Here is a 17,440-nt window from a genome sequence, read left to right as displayed (position 1 = left end):
TTTATCGCTGGCAATGGAGCTTTGAAAATTTAAAAATGGCGGGGATGTGGTGTCAATTTACTCTGTGCGAAGAGAGGCATTTTACAACCTTTCGGTCGATGATCACCATGAAGAAATGAATATTTCTCATTAATGATTTTTTTATAATTTGAAGAATGGAAGAGAATAAGGAAAATATAAATGACGTTAGCTGTGAAGTTGTAACGAGTCTGAGGAGTACAACGGAAAGACGAGTTTGTTTGTGACTTTCTGCAAAATGGAGCATTCTAGACAGATACTCTCTCTAACAAGCGCTGCTGTGAATGCACTGTCGGGCGTTCAAGACTTCCACAAGGGAAAAAAGCCTGAAATAAAAGGAGGGTTGCCACAAGGAACTTCCACACCACCCAAACGACAAGATGCCAATCAACCAGTTTCATCCATGAATCCGTCTGTTGCTACTTCCACAACGAATGACAGAGTTGTTGACTATGTCAGCGGGGACTTACAGGACCAGTCTTCATCGTCACCTCTTGATCTGACTTTCAATGGAACTCAGAGAGTGCGAGTACCTTCAAAATTGCTTCGTGAAATAAAGTCTCCAATGGAGAGGAGTTCCTCGTCTGGCGATTCCAGACAAACTTCAAGGGAAATGGACAGAGGTAAGGTTGATTATTGTGGGAAGTGCCACTTTGGATTCATGGCTAGTGAAAATCTCCGATGATTTAGCGAATCGTCAACTGTTAATTAATGCTTTGGTGCATTCCACGATATACATTCCTGCTGAAGGTTTGCCATCCACCTAATGCTAGGTGCACTGGAATCCCTTATTAAGACCTGACCCATTCAAGGTGTTTTGTTCTTGAGCAGTACAATCATCTCTAACAGTGTCTCTCTCTCCAGAGGAGTATAAAGGGGTACAGAAGAAGTGCGAAGGGGTAACCTGTGATGAACTGGCATCCCATCCTTAAGGAATAACAATGCCCCTATTTGATCTTGTTATGGAGACCTATGATAAGCTCTGATGCCTCGTTTGCCTCTTGAATTAAGTGTTACCTTCACTTAATTATTTTTTTTTTACCTCAAATGTTACAGGTCAAACTCTTTTCATGAGAAGAGTACTTTGGGTGTATTTATGGGATGTATACTTTAATTTAGATTTGTCTGCGGGGTTGTATGATCTTTTGTTGGTTTTATTGAAAGAACACTGAATTACATGGTGCTCTCTTGTTTACTTCCAGTCGAAGAGCAAATTATAACTAGACCGTCTCCGGTAAAAGTTGTCAGACATGTAAATGGTCCTTCAGCCTGGGTTGAGTCAAACTCAACTGATCAGCCTTCCAGTCACACTTCTTCAGAACCTGTTATTAGAGAACGTTTTGTGAATGGTAAGATGAATGGAGTGGATTCTCACAGACCTAAAGATAGGATTCTAATCACAAAACAAATGCCTCAAGTCACAGCACAACATCTTGAGTATGAAGCTCATGCAGACAAAGCCTATGAAGGAAAAAAGGTAATATCAAGTAAATTATAAAAATCAATACCTTTGAAAATTTTGTGGATAGAGTTTTGTGTCAGCCAGTGGTAACTACAGAGTTGGACAAAAATATTTATTTAAGAATTGTACTTTGAACCTTCTGGCTCTCACAATAGCTGCATGGTAGTCCATTATGAATTGAACCTCCAAACAATCGCGTCTTCTTCATAATAGCTGCAGTGACCTGGGTGCATCCCAACTACTACCAGCTTTCTTGAAAATGAAACACTTGCCGATAGACCACTTTCATAAATGGCTGCTGGATTAATATTCTTTTGTTTAAATTTAAATTAGCCCTTCTGGCCTCGCTCTCCAGTACAAAATTCAAAAGAATACATTATCTCAAGTGAGGCCAGAGTGACTCGGGAATCTAAGTTTTTTCATATAAAGCATATGCTGGGCACCCTGGATTTCACAGTTTCTGAGCACTGGGCTTCCTTCAATTTTTCTTAGAGCACAGTGTTGAATATATTTTGTTTTGAAGCGGAGATGAATTGAAAAACAGAAAACAAATTGCTGCCATACTAAAAGCAGATGTAGCACCAACAGCCTACTTACTTCAGCTAATAAATTATTCTTTCATTACACTTTTCTCCTGAACATTGCTTTTTGTTATTTCTCATTCTATTGAAGAGTATTCCCACCAAAGGCTTGTATCAAGGACAGCCTAAGATTGGAGTCCCAATTCTCAATCCTGGAGAAGAAAATGCAAGTGAGTGTGAAAAATGTACAGATTGTAAATATTGAAAATTCCTTTACAAGTCTTAGAGCCATTTGATACTGCCTTCTGTTACTACATGTTGCAATTTTTTTTTTCGTCATAAAGTTTGCACTGTCTTACAATTTTGCTTTGGAACTCTACTCCTAGGTGATGTCAAGATCAAACGGTTTGTTTTGAATGACAAAGAAAAGGCTCTAAAAGAACAGTTCTTGAAAAGGTTTGAAGAGATGTTTCCTAACCTTAGATTCTTTGAAGAGTTTGAAATTGATTCATTGGCTGGCCTGTTAGCTTAATAAGAGATAGTTTTCAAAGCAGATAGAATGTTTTGAATTTAAACAGTCATATCTTGCATGGGATGGTAAACAGGGGGTGGTTTGTCATTAAAAGACTTAAAAGAAAACTATCCTTTTCAAAGGAATTTGAACACATCTTAACAGATCTCTGAAGCTCTCTCACACTTGGCCAACATGTTCCTTATTATGCTGGACCCTGTCAATCTGTACAGGGCAATGACACCAAATGATTGTATCAGTGGAAGCTGGTTAAAACATTATCATTGGATTCTGCTTATTTCTCACCCTGATGAAAAGTTAATTAGAGTTGTCATGAACAGCCATACTGTATTTTGCTGTCTTCAACTGAAGGAAGAGATCACTTCACTAACTTGTTTTTTAACTCACCTTTGTATTTTGTTCTGTGTGTACTCGCACATCAATAGAAAAGATGAAAGAAGGCCAGCCAAGAAACTGGTTCAGCCCACTGTAGTATCACAGGCTGGAGAGACAAATAACATGCAAGGTGTAGTGAGCAGTGACAACCCTGTAGTCACTGCGGCAGCAATTGCTGCTGCTGCTGCATCAGCAGCAACTGGACCTTTCCTACAGGTGACTAGTTACAGTTTGTCTCATCATTGATTTGTAGAACAGTATTAAATGATTTACTTAATGGCACAGCAGTAGCATCTAGAATTTTATTTCTCTGTTCTCAGTTGCAGCATTCCTTGGAAGCTCAGATTTCTGCTCTTGTAAACAACTTACAAGTTCTGCAACAGAATCAAAACAGTCAACAGGAGTTACAGGACAAAGAAAAGGAGCAGAAACTACAACAACAGCTTGAAGAACGACTGAAGAGGCTTGAAGATCTACAAGCCAAGATGCTGGAGACCCAAGTACATGTGTGTAAAGTTTAGAATCAAGGTTTTCAGCTATTGTGTATAACAATGTGTAAATTTACAGTCTTAGAACTGTTAGGTTTTAAAAGAGACAAAATGTTGAGCTCTTTGCAAGGCTTGCACAGTAGATGTAAACGAGAAGGGATAGGGAAAGTGGAAAGTGCAAAGGAGGTGAAAGAAGAAAAATGGGCATCCTCCTTAAGTACTCTACTCCTATGAATTTTGTTTCTCCATTTCTCCATTCCTGCTCAAGTAGTAGTGCAGATTATTATCATACGGTAAGATGGGAGGAGCTTCTTGACTGAAACTGAAGATCACTTGAATGATACAAGTTTCAAACTTTCTTTGGAAGTTTTGTAACACTTTGGAACTTTCTCTTGAGAAATTCTCTGTGGCTTATTATTAGAACAACTGCTTGCTAATGAATTTTTTTTGTATTTCCACTCAGTCAGCACCAGTCTCCTATCCAACTGGCAAACAACAAACAACTGCAACAGCACTTCCATCCACCTGTATGAACACTTATATGCTACCTGTGAGTCATACGGCCACTGTGGCAACCACTGCGTACCATCCAGCTCATGTTGCATCATCTTACCACGGTGCATCAAGAATATCAGGGCAGGATGAACTTACTCAACCACAATACACTGTAGCTGGACACTATCAACCTTACACTGCCGTCAAACCTTCATATGAGCCTAAGAGTCATTTGCTGTCTCCAAGTGTTATACCAGCCTTTGGTAAGATTTCCTTTGGTGTGACGTTGTTTGCTTCTCTCTCTCTTTTTTTTTTTTAAATACTCTGAGGTGGGCAAATAATGCATAGGACACTGTCTTTGTTAAATAAAAGACAACTATTTTGCTAAATGAACCTGGGAAGGCAAATGAAAATAAATTGCCAACTATAACCCTTCCATCTGCTCTTCCCTCTGACTGGAATTCCCTGCTTCTCTACCTCTGCTGCCACAATTAGATGGAGTAGTCCGTTACTTCTGTGTTGCAGTGGCCATTTTATGAAGGTTTGACTGAAAACTGTTTAGTTTTTTTGTGAGCATGTGGGTGTCACAGACTGAAAACATCTCCCATTTTCATCATGTGAGAGTTAAAATACACCATCTTCAATGCCATTATTATGTAGAAGCATCACTTTGACTTGAACTTGGATAAGTGCTAGTGCATCCCAAGAACTGACCAAAATCACCTCTCAAAGGAGCCTGCCCGCCCCCCCCCCCCTTCATCGTCCACAAATGTAACCCCTTTCACATATTTCTTATAAATGACAAACTTTTGTGATTTTTTTTTTTTTTTTTTATTATTGCTGACAGAAAAAGAAAAAGTTGTAAAAAATACCAGGACGCAAACCTCTCCTCAAAATTCGATGTCCTCGGAAGACTCCCCGCTCCAGACTCCTCTCCCTCGCAAACGACCCCCCGTTCCAATCTCTCGCTATGACCGCGTTAAAGGCCCTCGTTCTGATGTTAATACAAGGGCGGAGAAAAAAGCCCGCGTCCGTTTCGAACCAGAAGTGTCTCCTAGTTTACTGTCTTATAAAGAAGATCTTTCACACAAAGGTATGCGTGTTAGCTACTTTCTTTCTTTTTTTTTTTGTAACGAAGTGTAAAGAAGACTCGTAACTCATCAACCAACATCGAATCTAAACCTCAACTCGTACTCGTCCAGCATCTAATTAAGGTCACGAGAATAAAGTAAATGAAAACAAAAAGGTTTAGAGAATGTGCATACTGATGTAAGAGTGTAGAGGGATATTGACTAGAATCACATCTTTGAATGAAATCTTGCGTTCTGATTGGTTAACGAAGCGAGGTATTTAGCGTAGAATTGCTAGTTGAAAACGAGACTAAGTGATATTGTTTCGCATCTACTTAGTAAATAAACCCCTTCGGGCGGCTGGTATGTCGGCTGATATTGTCCGCGGCTGGGAGATTGTCCGAAAAATGAATATTTGGCCGAAAAGCGAAGCTTCAAGGGAAAATATGAAATTTTGAGGACAGTCTCTCAGCCAAGGACATTATCAGCCGACATACCAGCAAGCCAGAACGGGGTCTATAAACTGCGCGTAAACACGCCAGTGGTGATCTGATGGCGAATGCGCGTAATTGACACAAGCAAGTAAAAAAAAACGAGTTTGGTTTCCTTCCATGTGAATAGGGGAACGGAAAAGTTGAAACTCTTGTGTTGACTATGTTTCTTTTTCACGGAAAAAATCGGAGGACAAATATCGACTCGGACAGGGGTTATTACGTGATAACTGTCCTGTGATTTTGCACCACGTGACGTAAAATAACCAATAAAATCGCTCCAAAATTAATGGGCGGGTTATAAGTATACATATGAAGAAAGGCTGATAGTTTCTAAAGAAACTGTTTGGAGCTGCGTCGGTGGGGGTAACGAAATAATTTGGATATATCAACAAAGTTGAAATGGTAAATTGGCCACCGTGACGATTGCAAAAGCTGACGTTGCGAGAGTTAGCCCTTCGTCGTTAGCCCTTCGCTCCGACCAAGGGCTAACGCTCGAAACGTCAGCTTTTGCAATCGTGACGGTGGCCAATTTACCATTTCAACTTTGTTGATATATCCAAATTATAAGTGTACATAACAACTATAAGTAATGCTTTTTCTTGTTTTTATTCAATAATGCGATTCAAGGAAAATCCATTACTTGACGCGTGAATTCCGCGTTAAATTGCACTTGAAAACCGATATCGCACTCATCGCTTCGTGGTTGTGCGGTATCGGTTTTCGCGTGTAATTTAATGCGGAATTCCCTCGACAAGTAATGAATTTTCTTAGAAATTGGTCGCCAGAAATGAAATTTTGGAGGGGTGATGATATCTAGAGAGAGCGGATTTTTTTTTTTTTTTTTAATATTAATAGCTAGCTACTGTGCTAAGATAATCAGAGATTTCTTGCGAATAGTTTATTAGTAGAATCATGTTTGGAAGCGAGTTTAAGTCTCATTAGTTTCCTCTAACTATTCAAGATATACTCGTACAATTCTAGTAACTAGGCCGTGGACGTTGTTTTTAAAAAGGAGTAGAAACTGCTTTCGACAAGTTTGAGATAGACAGCTATCTTTTCCTCCTCGACTTTTAAAATTTAACCTTATTTTAATGGCTGTTTCTTTTATTTCCAGGCCGAGGACTCTTAAGCGAACTTATTTCCCATGATGGAGTAAATAGAAATGAAGTTCTTGGAAAAGAAAATCGCACACTGATTGACAGGTAGATATGCTTCAACTGAGAATTTTGACATGTTTTTTTATGCGGATCGGTTTTCAAGGGAACCGCACTGTTCTCACAGTCTTTCTTGGTAACTAGGTGTAATAAAGATAGGTGGACAGTAAGAGATTACCTCTTATTTCAAATTGTTCTTCTCTGAGAGCGCTATCGTTAAAGTTTTTTATGACGGGATTTTCAGTCTTTTGTACGCATGCCTATGAAAGTGCTCTGGTGGTAAAATTTACAGAATGAAATATATTTAGATAAGTATGCCCTCGTACCATGATGGAACGAGGTAATTTTCGGTGCTCGAGGGTTTTGTTTTTGATGAAATAGTTGCTAGAAGTTAGGGTAAGATTCCATTTCCACGAAAGCAAGAGGCGACGATGCCTTTTAGTGAATCACAATTGGGACCGAGAGCGTGGCGACTCAAATATTTCAATGCCAGAGCAATAGCTCTGCAGTGACGTTTTACAACTGTACATTTTCTCGTCGTCCTCTAGCAAACAATGGAGAAAATGCCAGTGTTTTTATGGCCTGAAAACGGAAGCATCGATGGTGAATTATTTTTGTCCACGCTATTGCGGGCTGATCGCTACCCTAAAAAGGAAGTTTGGCACCGTCGCTAAACTCTCAGGGCAAATCTGAATTCATCTTTTATACAACATTTCCAAATTTTGCGCCGCCGTCAGGACGGCTAAACTCCTCATTAAATGGTTTTTCCATTCGTCATGAGGAGGTTACGGAGGGTGCATCCATTTAAGGTCAGACAGTGGACTTAACTTGAGTGGGCATTCATATTCACTTCCGTTATATTTCGCTAATTTGTCGAAGTAACCTTTTCCTTTATTGCTGAAAGGAGTGCCAACTAATAATGTCGCCGGAAAAACAAAATTCATGTACGTGCCCATTCTAAACCAAGTACATATATTCCAGTATGAATGCTTCCTGATTCATCTAAAAGACTTGATAACTTTGCCCGGCGGTACTTCGTCATCATAGCTGAAACTGGTTCACGGCCACTGCATTTAGCGTTTATTATGTCATCCCTGTTTTTGTGAGACAAGATTTCTAGCGTTTTTCCGTGTTTCTGTTTGCCGAGCGCTCAAGCACGTATCAGTATGCAAAGCGTAACTGTACAGTAGTTTGTTTTGTTCTTCCGGTCACCAACGAGCAACAACGTTTTTTTTCGCTGGCCCACTGTCATGTTTCCACAACGGCGCTTGATGCGTTAATCCAGACAAAAAATGAACGAATGTTCTGTACTTTCCTTCAAAGACTGCGCAATACTTCTAAGAAGGAAGTTCTTCATAAATCATCTGGTTCGAAACGGTGATGTAAAATGTTTATCATAGTGAAAGGCGATTGAAGAGATTATTTAATTAACCGCTTTAGAGCTTTGAACATTCCTCTAGCGGTCTCCGATGTCACTGAACCGTCAAATTAAAAAAAATATTGACGATTCCACTTTTTCCTCGGCTTTTCATACCGCCTGGCAAGGCAATCGTTTTCTGTTTATTAAAGGAACAAACGGATAACTCTGCAGTCACCATTCTATATTATCCCATCCTGAAACAACCACTAACCACATATCAGTCCGTTCTATTTGCGGGGTTTTCAATCAGGATTCGTGAGACCTTTTTCTTGGCTTCGTTTGGTCAGTCGTTTTTGAAATAGTGCTTATTCTTTTTCGGCTTTTTCTTTCGGTCTCGAAATGCTTCCTTGGGTTTCAAACCCAATCACTATTGCGCTGCAATCTCAAGCAAACTCACTCGTTGCCTAGATACCGACGTTGTCAAAGGTTACGTGAAGTAAAGTTCTGAAACTTTACTGTGAAAAAGTTAACACTTCCCGAATCTTTAAATTCTTCTCAAAACTTCTCAACATTTTATTTTAATGTTTTTGTGACGCTTTTCCCTGTGGATATATATTTTTGTTTTTGTCGGCGGTTTGTAGGCTCAGCAGTGTCCGTTTGGTCGATGACAAAGCAAAGAAATTAAACTCACAGAGCCACTTTATTTCCTGAGTGGTAAAAAAACGGAAGCTCGATATTCCCGAGTAACGCTAATTTAGACATTTTTATGAAACAACTTGAGTGGGTTGAATTATGACGTCACGAAGAGAATCAGACATCAAATAATAACTCTGATTTTACTCACTTTCCCACCAATCTGACGCGCTCTCTGGATCACAGATTATGATCAGTTTATGACTTTAGTGTGAAATCGGCTTAAAGCAACGGCTATTAGTGTTATTATTATTATTATTATTATTATTATTATTATTATTAGTGTCTATTGAAAAAGGAACCTCGATACGCGGAAAATTGATATTTGACATTTTCCGTGACGATTTTCATTTAGAACTTGAAGTTTCAAAGAGGCAATTAGTAGGTGAGGAGTTAAGATGGAAAAGTTTCTTGGCTTAGTTTGGACATCCTGAAGGTCTTCTGGGCTCGACTTCTACCGCTCTCTGGAGTCCGTCCCCGCGGGCTTACTAGTAACCCTATACAATGGGGTGTTGGTCACACCACAGGAACCTTAAGAGGTTTTTTTTTTTTTTTTGTGGATGTTCCTCATGTGTTGCAAGTAAGACACTTGCGTCGATAATACATTACATCCTTATAGACACGTGACATTCCAGTTTTAGGCCAATGTCTTTGAATTCTCAGCGATATTTGGGGATGGAGTGCTTAACGCACTTATGGGAGTAAAATGAAACCACGTCTACTTGGTGTTTAAAATAGTAAAACGCCTGACATTTTTTTGGTCGAAAAATTCCGGAATATAATATTTATCTTAGGTTTCGTGGGTCAAGGGTAAAAGCTTTGCGTTGGAATCAAAATGATCAAGTTACTCTGTCATGTGCACGCGTGTCTGTCTGATCGCATGATGTCCATGAAAAAAATAAAAATTATTCTTAAAAAATAAGCCTTGATTATCGTGTTCATAATTAAGTGAAGCTCAGGTTTGCAATTAAACCATATAATAGATTCTCGAGGGCACGATTCCTGTTTTATTTCCGAAGATTGGCCCCTCTTGAAAGGGTCCTAACTGCATTTGCATGTGGTTTTACCTTGAACGATATGTTGTTTTCTCCAGAACAATGGTTTATTTGCCAACCTTCGTCATTCGGCACATAAGAGCCAGTTTTGCGTGACGGCTTCTCAGTAAATCGGAAGTTCAATGTCCGCTCTCGTGGGAAACACGGGCACAAAATTATCTTTCGTTTAGTCAGCCAGATATCTTTCATGCTATCGTGTTCGCGCGTTGTCGTGCGTAACATTAGAAGCTCTGTATAGACTTACGCATTCACAGCCCCAGGGGAAAATATTTCTCCTTGTTTTCCGTGAAATTCCGTCTTCAAAACTACGGACTGCCAAAATAAAATTAGAAAAATTAACTGCTTCCTTGTTGTTTACAGACCACTAATTTGGGAAAACCGGAATCTGCGAGGCTTTTTTTTTCTGTGCACTAGCATTTTTCTTCATATAGTTTTTTTTACTGTTTACAAAGAACGTAACGTGGCATGATTCGACATTCTTTTGTTTGCGCATGCTTATTTGTGGGTTCAGTCGAAACAAAGATGAACTATAAATATTGCTGGTGACCTGTTGAGTAATACACTGTCGAGTAGGACACCTTTCACAATAAACTCTAACTGGGATAGATTGCGTATTTATTCGGTCGAAAAAAGAACCTTAACGAAAACCTGCGTTGGCGTTCTAACACGAAACTCGTGAAAAATGCCGTCTGGTCCGAAACGCTTCCTCAAGGGAATTTGATCCGAATTTGCATGTTCAAATTACTTGAAATAAAGTGTAAACACGCCATAGATGATTCAAATTCCTGCCTTGTGACAGTCAATATTTTATTGCTCAATGTCTGTCAAGAGATCAACTGACGCCATCGCTGACAAAAGAATAATTCATTGCCAAACAGGATTTGTTTCAAATGCAATTTATTGTATCCGGCGTCAAAGCGTTCAACCACACAAAGGTGCGCATAATAATGACCTTTAATATTCCGGAAAGAAAGCTTATGTCAACTAACACAAGAGCTTGTGGTTTTGTTAGTACTCGTTTGTCCTTTGCCTGGGGTTGGTAGCCGTGGAAATGCTTACGTCATCCAATTGAATTCTATACATAATTTACATGCGCAAGTGCTTTTGTTTCGCGGAATTCGCTGAAAATAACACTTCCTTTGTCTTAATAATTCCTGTGTTGCTTGTAACCCTTCGCATGATATTCTCTCGCTGGATTTTATTGTTGTTACGTTAAAATTTGCCTTTCCACGGTTGAATTTTCTTTCGTCTTCCAGGGCAGACATTTTCCCCTGAAATCCGTTGTCAAGTCACGGCGGAAATGAGCCGTAGGTCAGGTGATCACATGCTACGCAGACAAAGTAAATTGAATATTCAATTTGTTGTCGGCGCTTTAGAACGTAAATTGCGCATTTGTTTGGGCTGAAAATTCGTCTATAATTCGATTTCTATATCGTGTCCATGCCGTAAATATATTTGTCTGAATTCCTTACTCCCGCGGGATTAGTTCTGGTGTGGAAGTATTCCGTAATTTATCAATCTGTGACACGACACGCCCTGTAACTTTAGTCCATCACGACTGCTGTGACGTCACAGGAAGTGTGTTCACTCATTGTTTTGACGTATTACATTAGTGCGCGGCTCGGTCACTGATATGATAATTTCTCAACGAACCTAAATTTAGACTTTTAGAGGGCTCAGAGGGTGATCGAATTTCGCGTCACATATTTATTTGATAGCAATTGTTTCAACTCGTTTCTTCGTTTCGCGTAGAAGAGTTCTAAGTCATTCTGAAGGGAATTTTTCGAGAAGGAACCCGCTTCGATTGAGCAGATTAACGACGAGGATTTTTTTTAGGCTGCACACGTGCCGTGGATAACGTTTCAATTGCAACATCGTGAAGGCAGACTGTCATCTTCATATTTCACGGTTGCTCTCGTGATGGAAGAAGGAACTGGATAAACCAGACAGGCAATTTCGCGTTTGTTGAGTAGAGGATTGTAGTTTCGCTTACTACTGAAGAGCGCTTTCGGAAAACGACCGTTAATTTTGATTCTGGTGAACAGTAGTTCGCGAAATGACGACTAACCCCCGCTTTCATCGACAACACTGTTTCTTATGCGATCTTCCGCACTCACCGTGGGCAATCCTTCAGGATTTCAGCGAACCTGTTTGTCGTGGCTGTTGTAATTACGAAGGGCCTGATCGAATTGAGGATGTAATACATTACTCGAGAATTTTAAGACGAACGTGGGAAAATAACGAGCTAGCGCATAGAAATCGGGGAGCGAAAACAGAACGCTTGAATTCAGCGGGATCGTCTATATCTTCCACTCCAAGTCCGCCACCCACCAACGGTACTAACTACACGGCACCATATTCAGAGCAAAGAAAAGGAGCTGGGAAACATCAGAATGCCGTCAGGCATAGCGAGGAAGGCATGGAAAATTCTCATGGACACGGGGGTGGCGAAGCTGTAAATGGACCTGGCTCGAAAGCAAATCGACCTCCAGGAAATATTGGTTCTCGCGAAATGGAAAGACGAGGGTCTGGTTTCAACATGGAAGACGCTAGGCATTCGCTGCCAAACGGAAATGCGTTACAAAGGCATCATCCCCCCTTGACCCCAAACGGACCTCAGCAGAATTTTGTCGCTGATGGACAACGGCTGGAACTCATAAGGGAAACACTAGCTATTCTGAACAGATCTTGCCCGTTTGATATCAGATTCAAAAAAGATCATGGTTATGTCGGCCGCGTGTTTGCTTTCGACGTTAGCTGTAAGCCTGGGGTTGACTATGAACTTAAAATTTTCATCGAGTACCCTCGAGGCTCTGGTTGCGTTTTTCAAAGCGCATCAGGAGTCGCCAAACAGATGTACATGGAGTCTTTGAAGGAAATGGCAAAGCCACTTTCTTCTGGGTTCAAGTATTTAGAGTACGAGAAAGATCGTTCCAAAGGGGAATGGCGTTTGCTGGGAGAATTTCTTCCTGAACCGGTGCGATTGTTCAAGGAAGCTGTCAATCACGAATTTCTCGCCAAACCTCAGCTTGATGCGGAATTTCCAGTTCTACCCAATGTGAATCTCAGCTTCAATCGATCAGGCCCCCAGTATGCGAGAAAGCGAAAAGGTGCTATTGATTTAGAAGAATTTGAGGTAGCAGCTGGAAAACGTGCAGGAGCCATGCATGGGCGCATGACTCGGGATGATGCCTTGCACAGCGTTTGGGTGCAAAATCAAACAGCTGATGGTGTCAAACTACCAGTTCATTTGCCAGGAACACCACTTCCCCCAGGGACCCCAGTCAGTTCTATACCATCTGCCTCAGTTCCACCCATGGTGTCACTGGCTGTCTCAAAAGGTGCACCGAGCCTAGCAGTGGCTGAACATCCCCGTACACAAGTAAAATCTCCTATGGGCACCATGATGAATCGATTTGAAATACCACCCACCTCAGTGCTTCGTGAAGATTCGAGGAATGGTCCGAATACTCTTGTAGCTGGTTCACCAGGCAGTGAGAGATTGTCACCACGCCCACATCAATCGCCCAGACCCTCACCTAGCTCTGGTGGAGCTAAAGGCCCAGATGTAGCTGAAGGTGACTTGAAGGGAAGGGGCTCCACAGTGAATATTCTGACTTGTAGTCTTTGTCGTGACAAGCTTGAAGACACCCACTTTGTGCAGTGCCCATCTGTTCCTCACCACAAATTCTGTTTCCCTTGTTCACGTGAAAGTATCAAGAAGCAAGGAGCTGGTTCAGAAGTTTTCTGTCCAAGCGGAGAGAGATGTCCATTACAAGGCAGTGATTTGCCTTGGGCATTCATGCAAGGAGAAATTGCGACCATTCTTGGAACTGAATACACTGTGAAAAAGGAAAAAGAAACATAGGGATAGGGTTAAATTTTTTTCTGCTTTCACAGTATCAAATTTAGTCGTTAGCAAGAAACATTATTTGTGTGTGGTTCTTATGAACTTGTATCTTGTGTATTATGTATGGTGAAAGTTGCCTCACAAATTACGTGCATAGAGTGATTTGTATGAGAAGTTTTGGTAATATGCTTCCAAGAAGATTTCCTGAAAATTTACAATGCATTTTGTGAAATGGTGTTTTTATAGTAAATTAGTAATTTAGTGAGTTTTTAATAGCACATTTAATGTCTGGAAATGACCAGTTTGTCATTTCTCCCTACAATTTAAATGTGTGATCCAGCAAGCAGGCAATAAAAATAGACACACTCGCAATCTGAGGGTGTTAATTAGCAAATGTCAAATTCTGGGATCTCCAGCTAACAAAAAAAAAAATGTATAATTCATCGGAGAATTGCAAATTGCATCCAAATTGCTAAAGGTTCAAGAACAAAATAATGTCAGAGTTCTTAATAGTTAAGGGTGAGGACACCCAGTTTTCATGCGATTTGTTCTTCTTTGTTACTCATAAGAACTTGTCTGTGTGGATTCAAAGTTGCATGAATATGTGAATGCAGGTTCTTAAAATTTCTCTATTTTGCAAGGTATTTACAAAAGGCTGGATAAGGTTAATTTCTTCCATCATGAAATGTGGCAGAAGATTGTGTCTGATGGGCTACTAAATTATGATTTAAGAATTGTGCAACATAAACATTGTAATGGCAGTGCTACTCATCTTTTGCTGTCATAAAATGTGCGTGGTAACATCCAAGAGTGTGAGATGGGTATTTGTTAGAATAGTTATTCCTGTTGAAAACAGTAATATAGGATCATGGATATTATTATTATTTGGAATTGTTGTACAAATGTGTTGCTTCTTATAAGTGAGTTGCTTATGTTGACACAAAGGTAACTGGTCATTTCTGAATGTTAATATTTAAAAAATTGCAATCATTGGAACTTCTCTCTTGTAAAATTGAGACTTTGTGAATAGAATTCTGTTAAAGGGTGGGATTTTTTGGACAAACAAGAAAACTTGTAAATAGCAACTTACACTTTTTTTCTCCACTCTTTTAGCTCTGCTGTAATCTTTCAGTGCACGGGAAAGTTTGGGTACATTTTTAAAAACTGTTTGAAATCTTGCAAATCTGTGGTTTCAAGAGGTGTTTGCAGACCTGAAAACAATTTTTAAAAATGTAGCGATGGACTGCCTGTGAATGTCAGTTTGTGTGGAAAAAGTATTGCATTGATTTACTGTGTAATTAAAGTTTGTGTTTGAAAGTTTATCTCTTGAGTAGTTTTGACTAGAAGGATCAAGCGAGGTGACTAAGTTGGGTTAATTATATACAGCACAGCTGTCAAACACCTTTCCAGTGGTTACCTGGATATAACCAGATGCTGGCTTGATAGAAGTCAACTTTTTAATTTAGGTTGCCCAATATTTGGTGTATAATGTGGCAAAGTCAATTTCAAACAATCCCACAATATTTGCATTTGAGGTTTATTTGTAAATGAGGTAAATTTGTATTTGAGATAAATGTCAGCCAACAGTTGCTTAAAAGGCAAGCTTCTGTTCAGCAGCTACTTCTAACCTCCAAGTCTCATGCAATAGCTGCTCCTTCCCTCCCCCCCCCACACCTTATTCATTGTTACTAACTCTGCCAAGGGAATTTAATTTGTTGGTGGGGGGGGGGCACAGAAAGATCCCTGTAAGGCTTTTACCTCTACTGCTTGTGGTTAGAGCTTTGCTGTAGCCAAAAATTGTCATAATTCATTTTCAAGGAATGAAATATTTGCAATGAGATTTTGAAAGTTGGATTGAAGAGTTTTAGTCCTTTTTTTTGTTTCCTTTAGTGCTGACACTCTTCTGCTTAGACCAGAGACAGAAGCATTGTCAAGTGATGTTGGAAAAATCAAAACTGAACTCAGAGACATTCTGGCTGTAAGTCAAGGAAGACTTTGCTCTCTCATTTAACTCTCACAAAATTGGGCCACAGTTGACCTTGAAATTTTTCTCTAATTGTTCAGGATTTTTTAATTGTGTGTTCCCACAAAGGCAATCTTGATGTCGTACTGAAAAGAGGGAAAATTGCTCTTGTCGCCACGACACACCAAACCATGATGATTTTGCTTTCTGATATTTTTTATTTTTGTTACAAATAACAAATGAGGATTACAGCCTCCATGCTGACAGTGATTTTGGCCATGATTCACAAGGAAACAGTTGCCATGCATCACAAAACCAAGTGCTTCATCCTCAAAGCATTTTAATGCTTTTGATTTATAGACTACAACTCATAACTTCTTTTCAGTTTTCAGTTTGTGCTTCCAGTCTCATTCAGTCTTTATATTCTTGAACTAGTCCTTCAATCTTCTAACTTGATATTTGTCAACAATTGATTCACACAGGAGACAGAGAGACTTAAACAAGAGCTGACTCAACACCAGCTAGTCAGGGTAAAAAATAATAAATGTTTGAGTTGACTTTCAGTATGCAAGTGCCCCATATTGTTCTTAAATGAAATGATTCAGGGCTGTAGCCAGACTTCAGAACAAGATGAGGCAAGTTTTAGGTCTGGCATGCCCCTCCCTTCCTCATCTTGCCTCATGCTTGTTATCGCCCTGTCATTGCCAACACGTTAAATTCTTGATTGTTAGACAAATTCTCCTTGTAAACACCTAGGGGAATGTATTAATCTCCTGACCTTAATGCTAGATTTTAAGGGGTAATACTGTTGGGAGAAATTAGATCTGTATCACTGGTAGGCTGGGGTTAGAGAGCTAGTATAAATTCACTAGTTGTACACATATGATAAGAATTGCAAGTTGCTGTATTTAAATTAGAGGCACCTTTTTTCTTATCTATTCAAAGTCGTTTTGAAATAAGAGGGGGTGGCCATAAGTAGCAAGGAACAAGTAATTTATACAAAAAGAGGGAAGGGTTCATGACTTTTTTGTGTATTTACTTTTGTTCGTGTTGAAATAGTTCCCATGATTTTTAAAAAAATTTTGAAATAAAATATTTTTACTAAGGGTGACCCAAACTCTGGTGTACTGCAAGTGGTACCTATTGGTGATGGTCCTTCACCTTTAGATGAATATTTGGTAAGTATAATATGATTATATCACAGTTTTTAAAAATTAAGCAGCCAAATAACATTGATTAAATAGGGTATAAGTAAAATTACATCAATCAGTTTGCTAGTCATATGCTGTATAATCATTGGTTACACACAATTGTTTGAGTGAGAAATGTATCACTGATTAGATGTGAATAATTCTACCTAAATCTAGGATTAGCTATGTGTTATTTAATTTTGTATGTATAGCTCTACTTTGCAAGTTATTGCAATCAACTCCATGCGATAAAGTGAACATTACATGGTACATGGAAAATATTAAATTTTATTTGCATGGGCAAAGCAAACTCATCAGGTCTGAGTCACTACGTTTGTTCTTCATTAGAAACAATCAAGTTTTTTTTAACCATCATTTATTTCTAGTTACTGAAACATAACCAGTGTTCAGTTGCTAGAAATGTTTGGCTGCATGAGACATGTAATGTTTAAGTCTCTTGTAACACTGATATGAAAGTCATTCCCACTGATATCTCATGATATTCTCCTGCCGTGGGGAATAACCCAGTGGCAGTGATTGTATAGCTCCAATACTGATTGCATTTCATCATTCAATAGGAAACCACACATAAATCACACCTGCCAAGAAAACCTGTGACATCAAGACCATCAGGTAATTCTTGAGTGTCTTACATTACACTTTACATTACCACAATTACACTTTACATTACACTTTACATTACCACAATTACACTTTACA

The 17,440-nt window shown here is 39.4% G+C and overlaps 2 protein-coding genes across 4 annotated transcripts in view; both read left to right on the top strand.

The window, feature by feature from the left end:
• The first annotated feature begins 3 nt into the window (after positions 1-3).
• Positions 4-17,440, top strand: part of LOC111330439 (uncharacterized) — a 28,995-nt gene continuing 11,558 nt past the window's right edge. For 2 of the 3 annotated variants that reach the window (XM_088762410.1, XM_088762407.1), the window contains exons 1-13: positions 4-641; positions 1,221-1,495; positions 2,153-2,231; positions 2,388-2,457; positions 2,959-3,124; positions 3,229-3,414; positions 3,860-4,154; positions 4,739-4,984; positions 6,570-6,657; positions 15,458-15,545; positions 16,013-16,060; positions 16,637-16,708; positions 17,299-17,353. In XM_088762410.1, coding sequence (XP_088618536.1) covers positions 257-641; positions 1,221-1,495; positions 2,153-2,231; positions 2,388-2,457; positions 2,959-3,124; positions 3,229-3,414; positions 3,860-4,154; positions 4,739-4,984; positions 6,570-6,657; positions 15,458-15,545; positions 16,013-16,060; positions 16,637-16,708; positions 17,299-17,353 — 2,053 coding nt within the window. In that variant the 5' untranslated portion in view covers positions 4-256. The remainder of the gene's footprint in view (positions 642-1,220; positions 1,496-2,152; positions 2,232-2,387; positions 2,458-2,958; positions 3,125-3,228; positions 3,415-3,859; positions 4,155-4,738; positions 4,985-6,569; positions 6,658-15,457; positions 15,546-16,012; positions 16,061-16,636; positions 16,709-17,298; positions 17,354-17,440) is intronic. The other variant, XM_088762411.1, reaches the window with a different exon arrangement.
• LOC111330442 (interferon regulatory factor 2-binding protein-like B) lies at positions 11,356-14,889 on the top strand. Its single transcript, XM_022935302.2, has one exon. The coding sequence runs from the start codon at positions 11,774-11,776 to the stop codon at positions 13,583-13,585; it is 1,812 nt and encodes a 603-aa protein (XP_022791037.2). The 5' UTR covers positions 11,356-11,773; the 3' UTR covers positions 13,586-14,889.

The sequence above is a fragment of the Stylophora pistillata genome, chromosome 6 (genome assembly GCF_964205215.1).
Source record: "Stylophora pistillata chromosome 6, jaStyPist1.2, whole genome shotgun sequence".
In the NCBI taxonomy this organism is placed as follows: domain Eukaryota; kingdom Metazoa; phylum Cnidaria; class Anthozoa; order Scleractinia; family Pocilloporidae; genus Stylophora; species Stylophora pistillata.
This window is presented reverse-complemented; position numbering and strand designations above follow the sequence as displayed.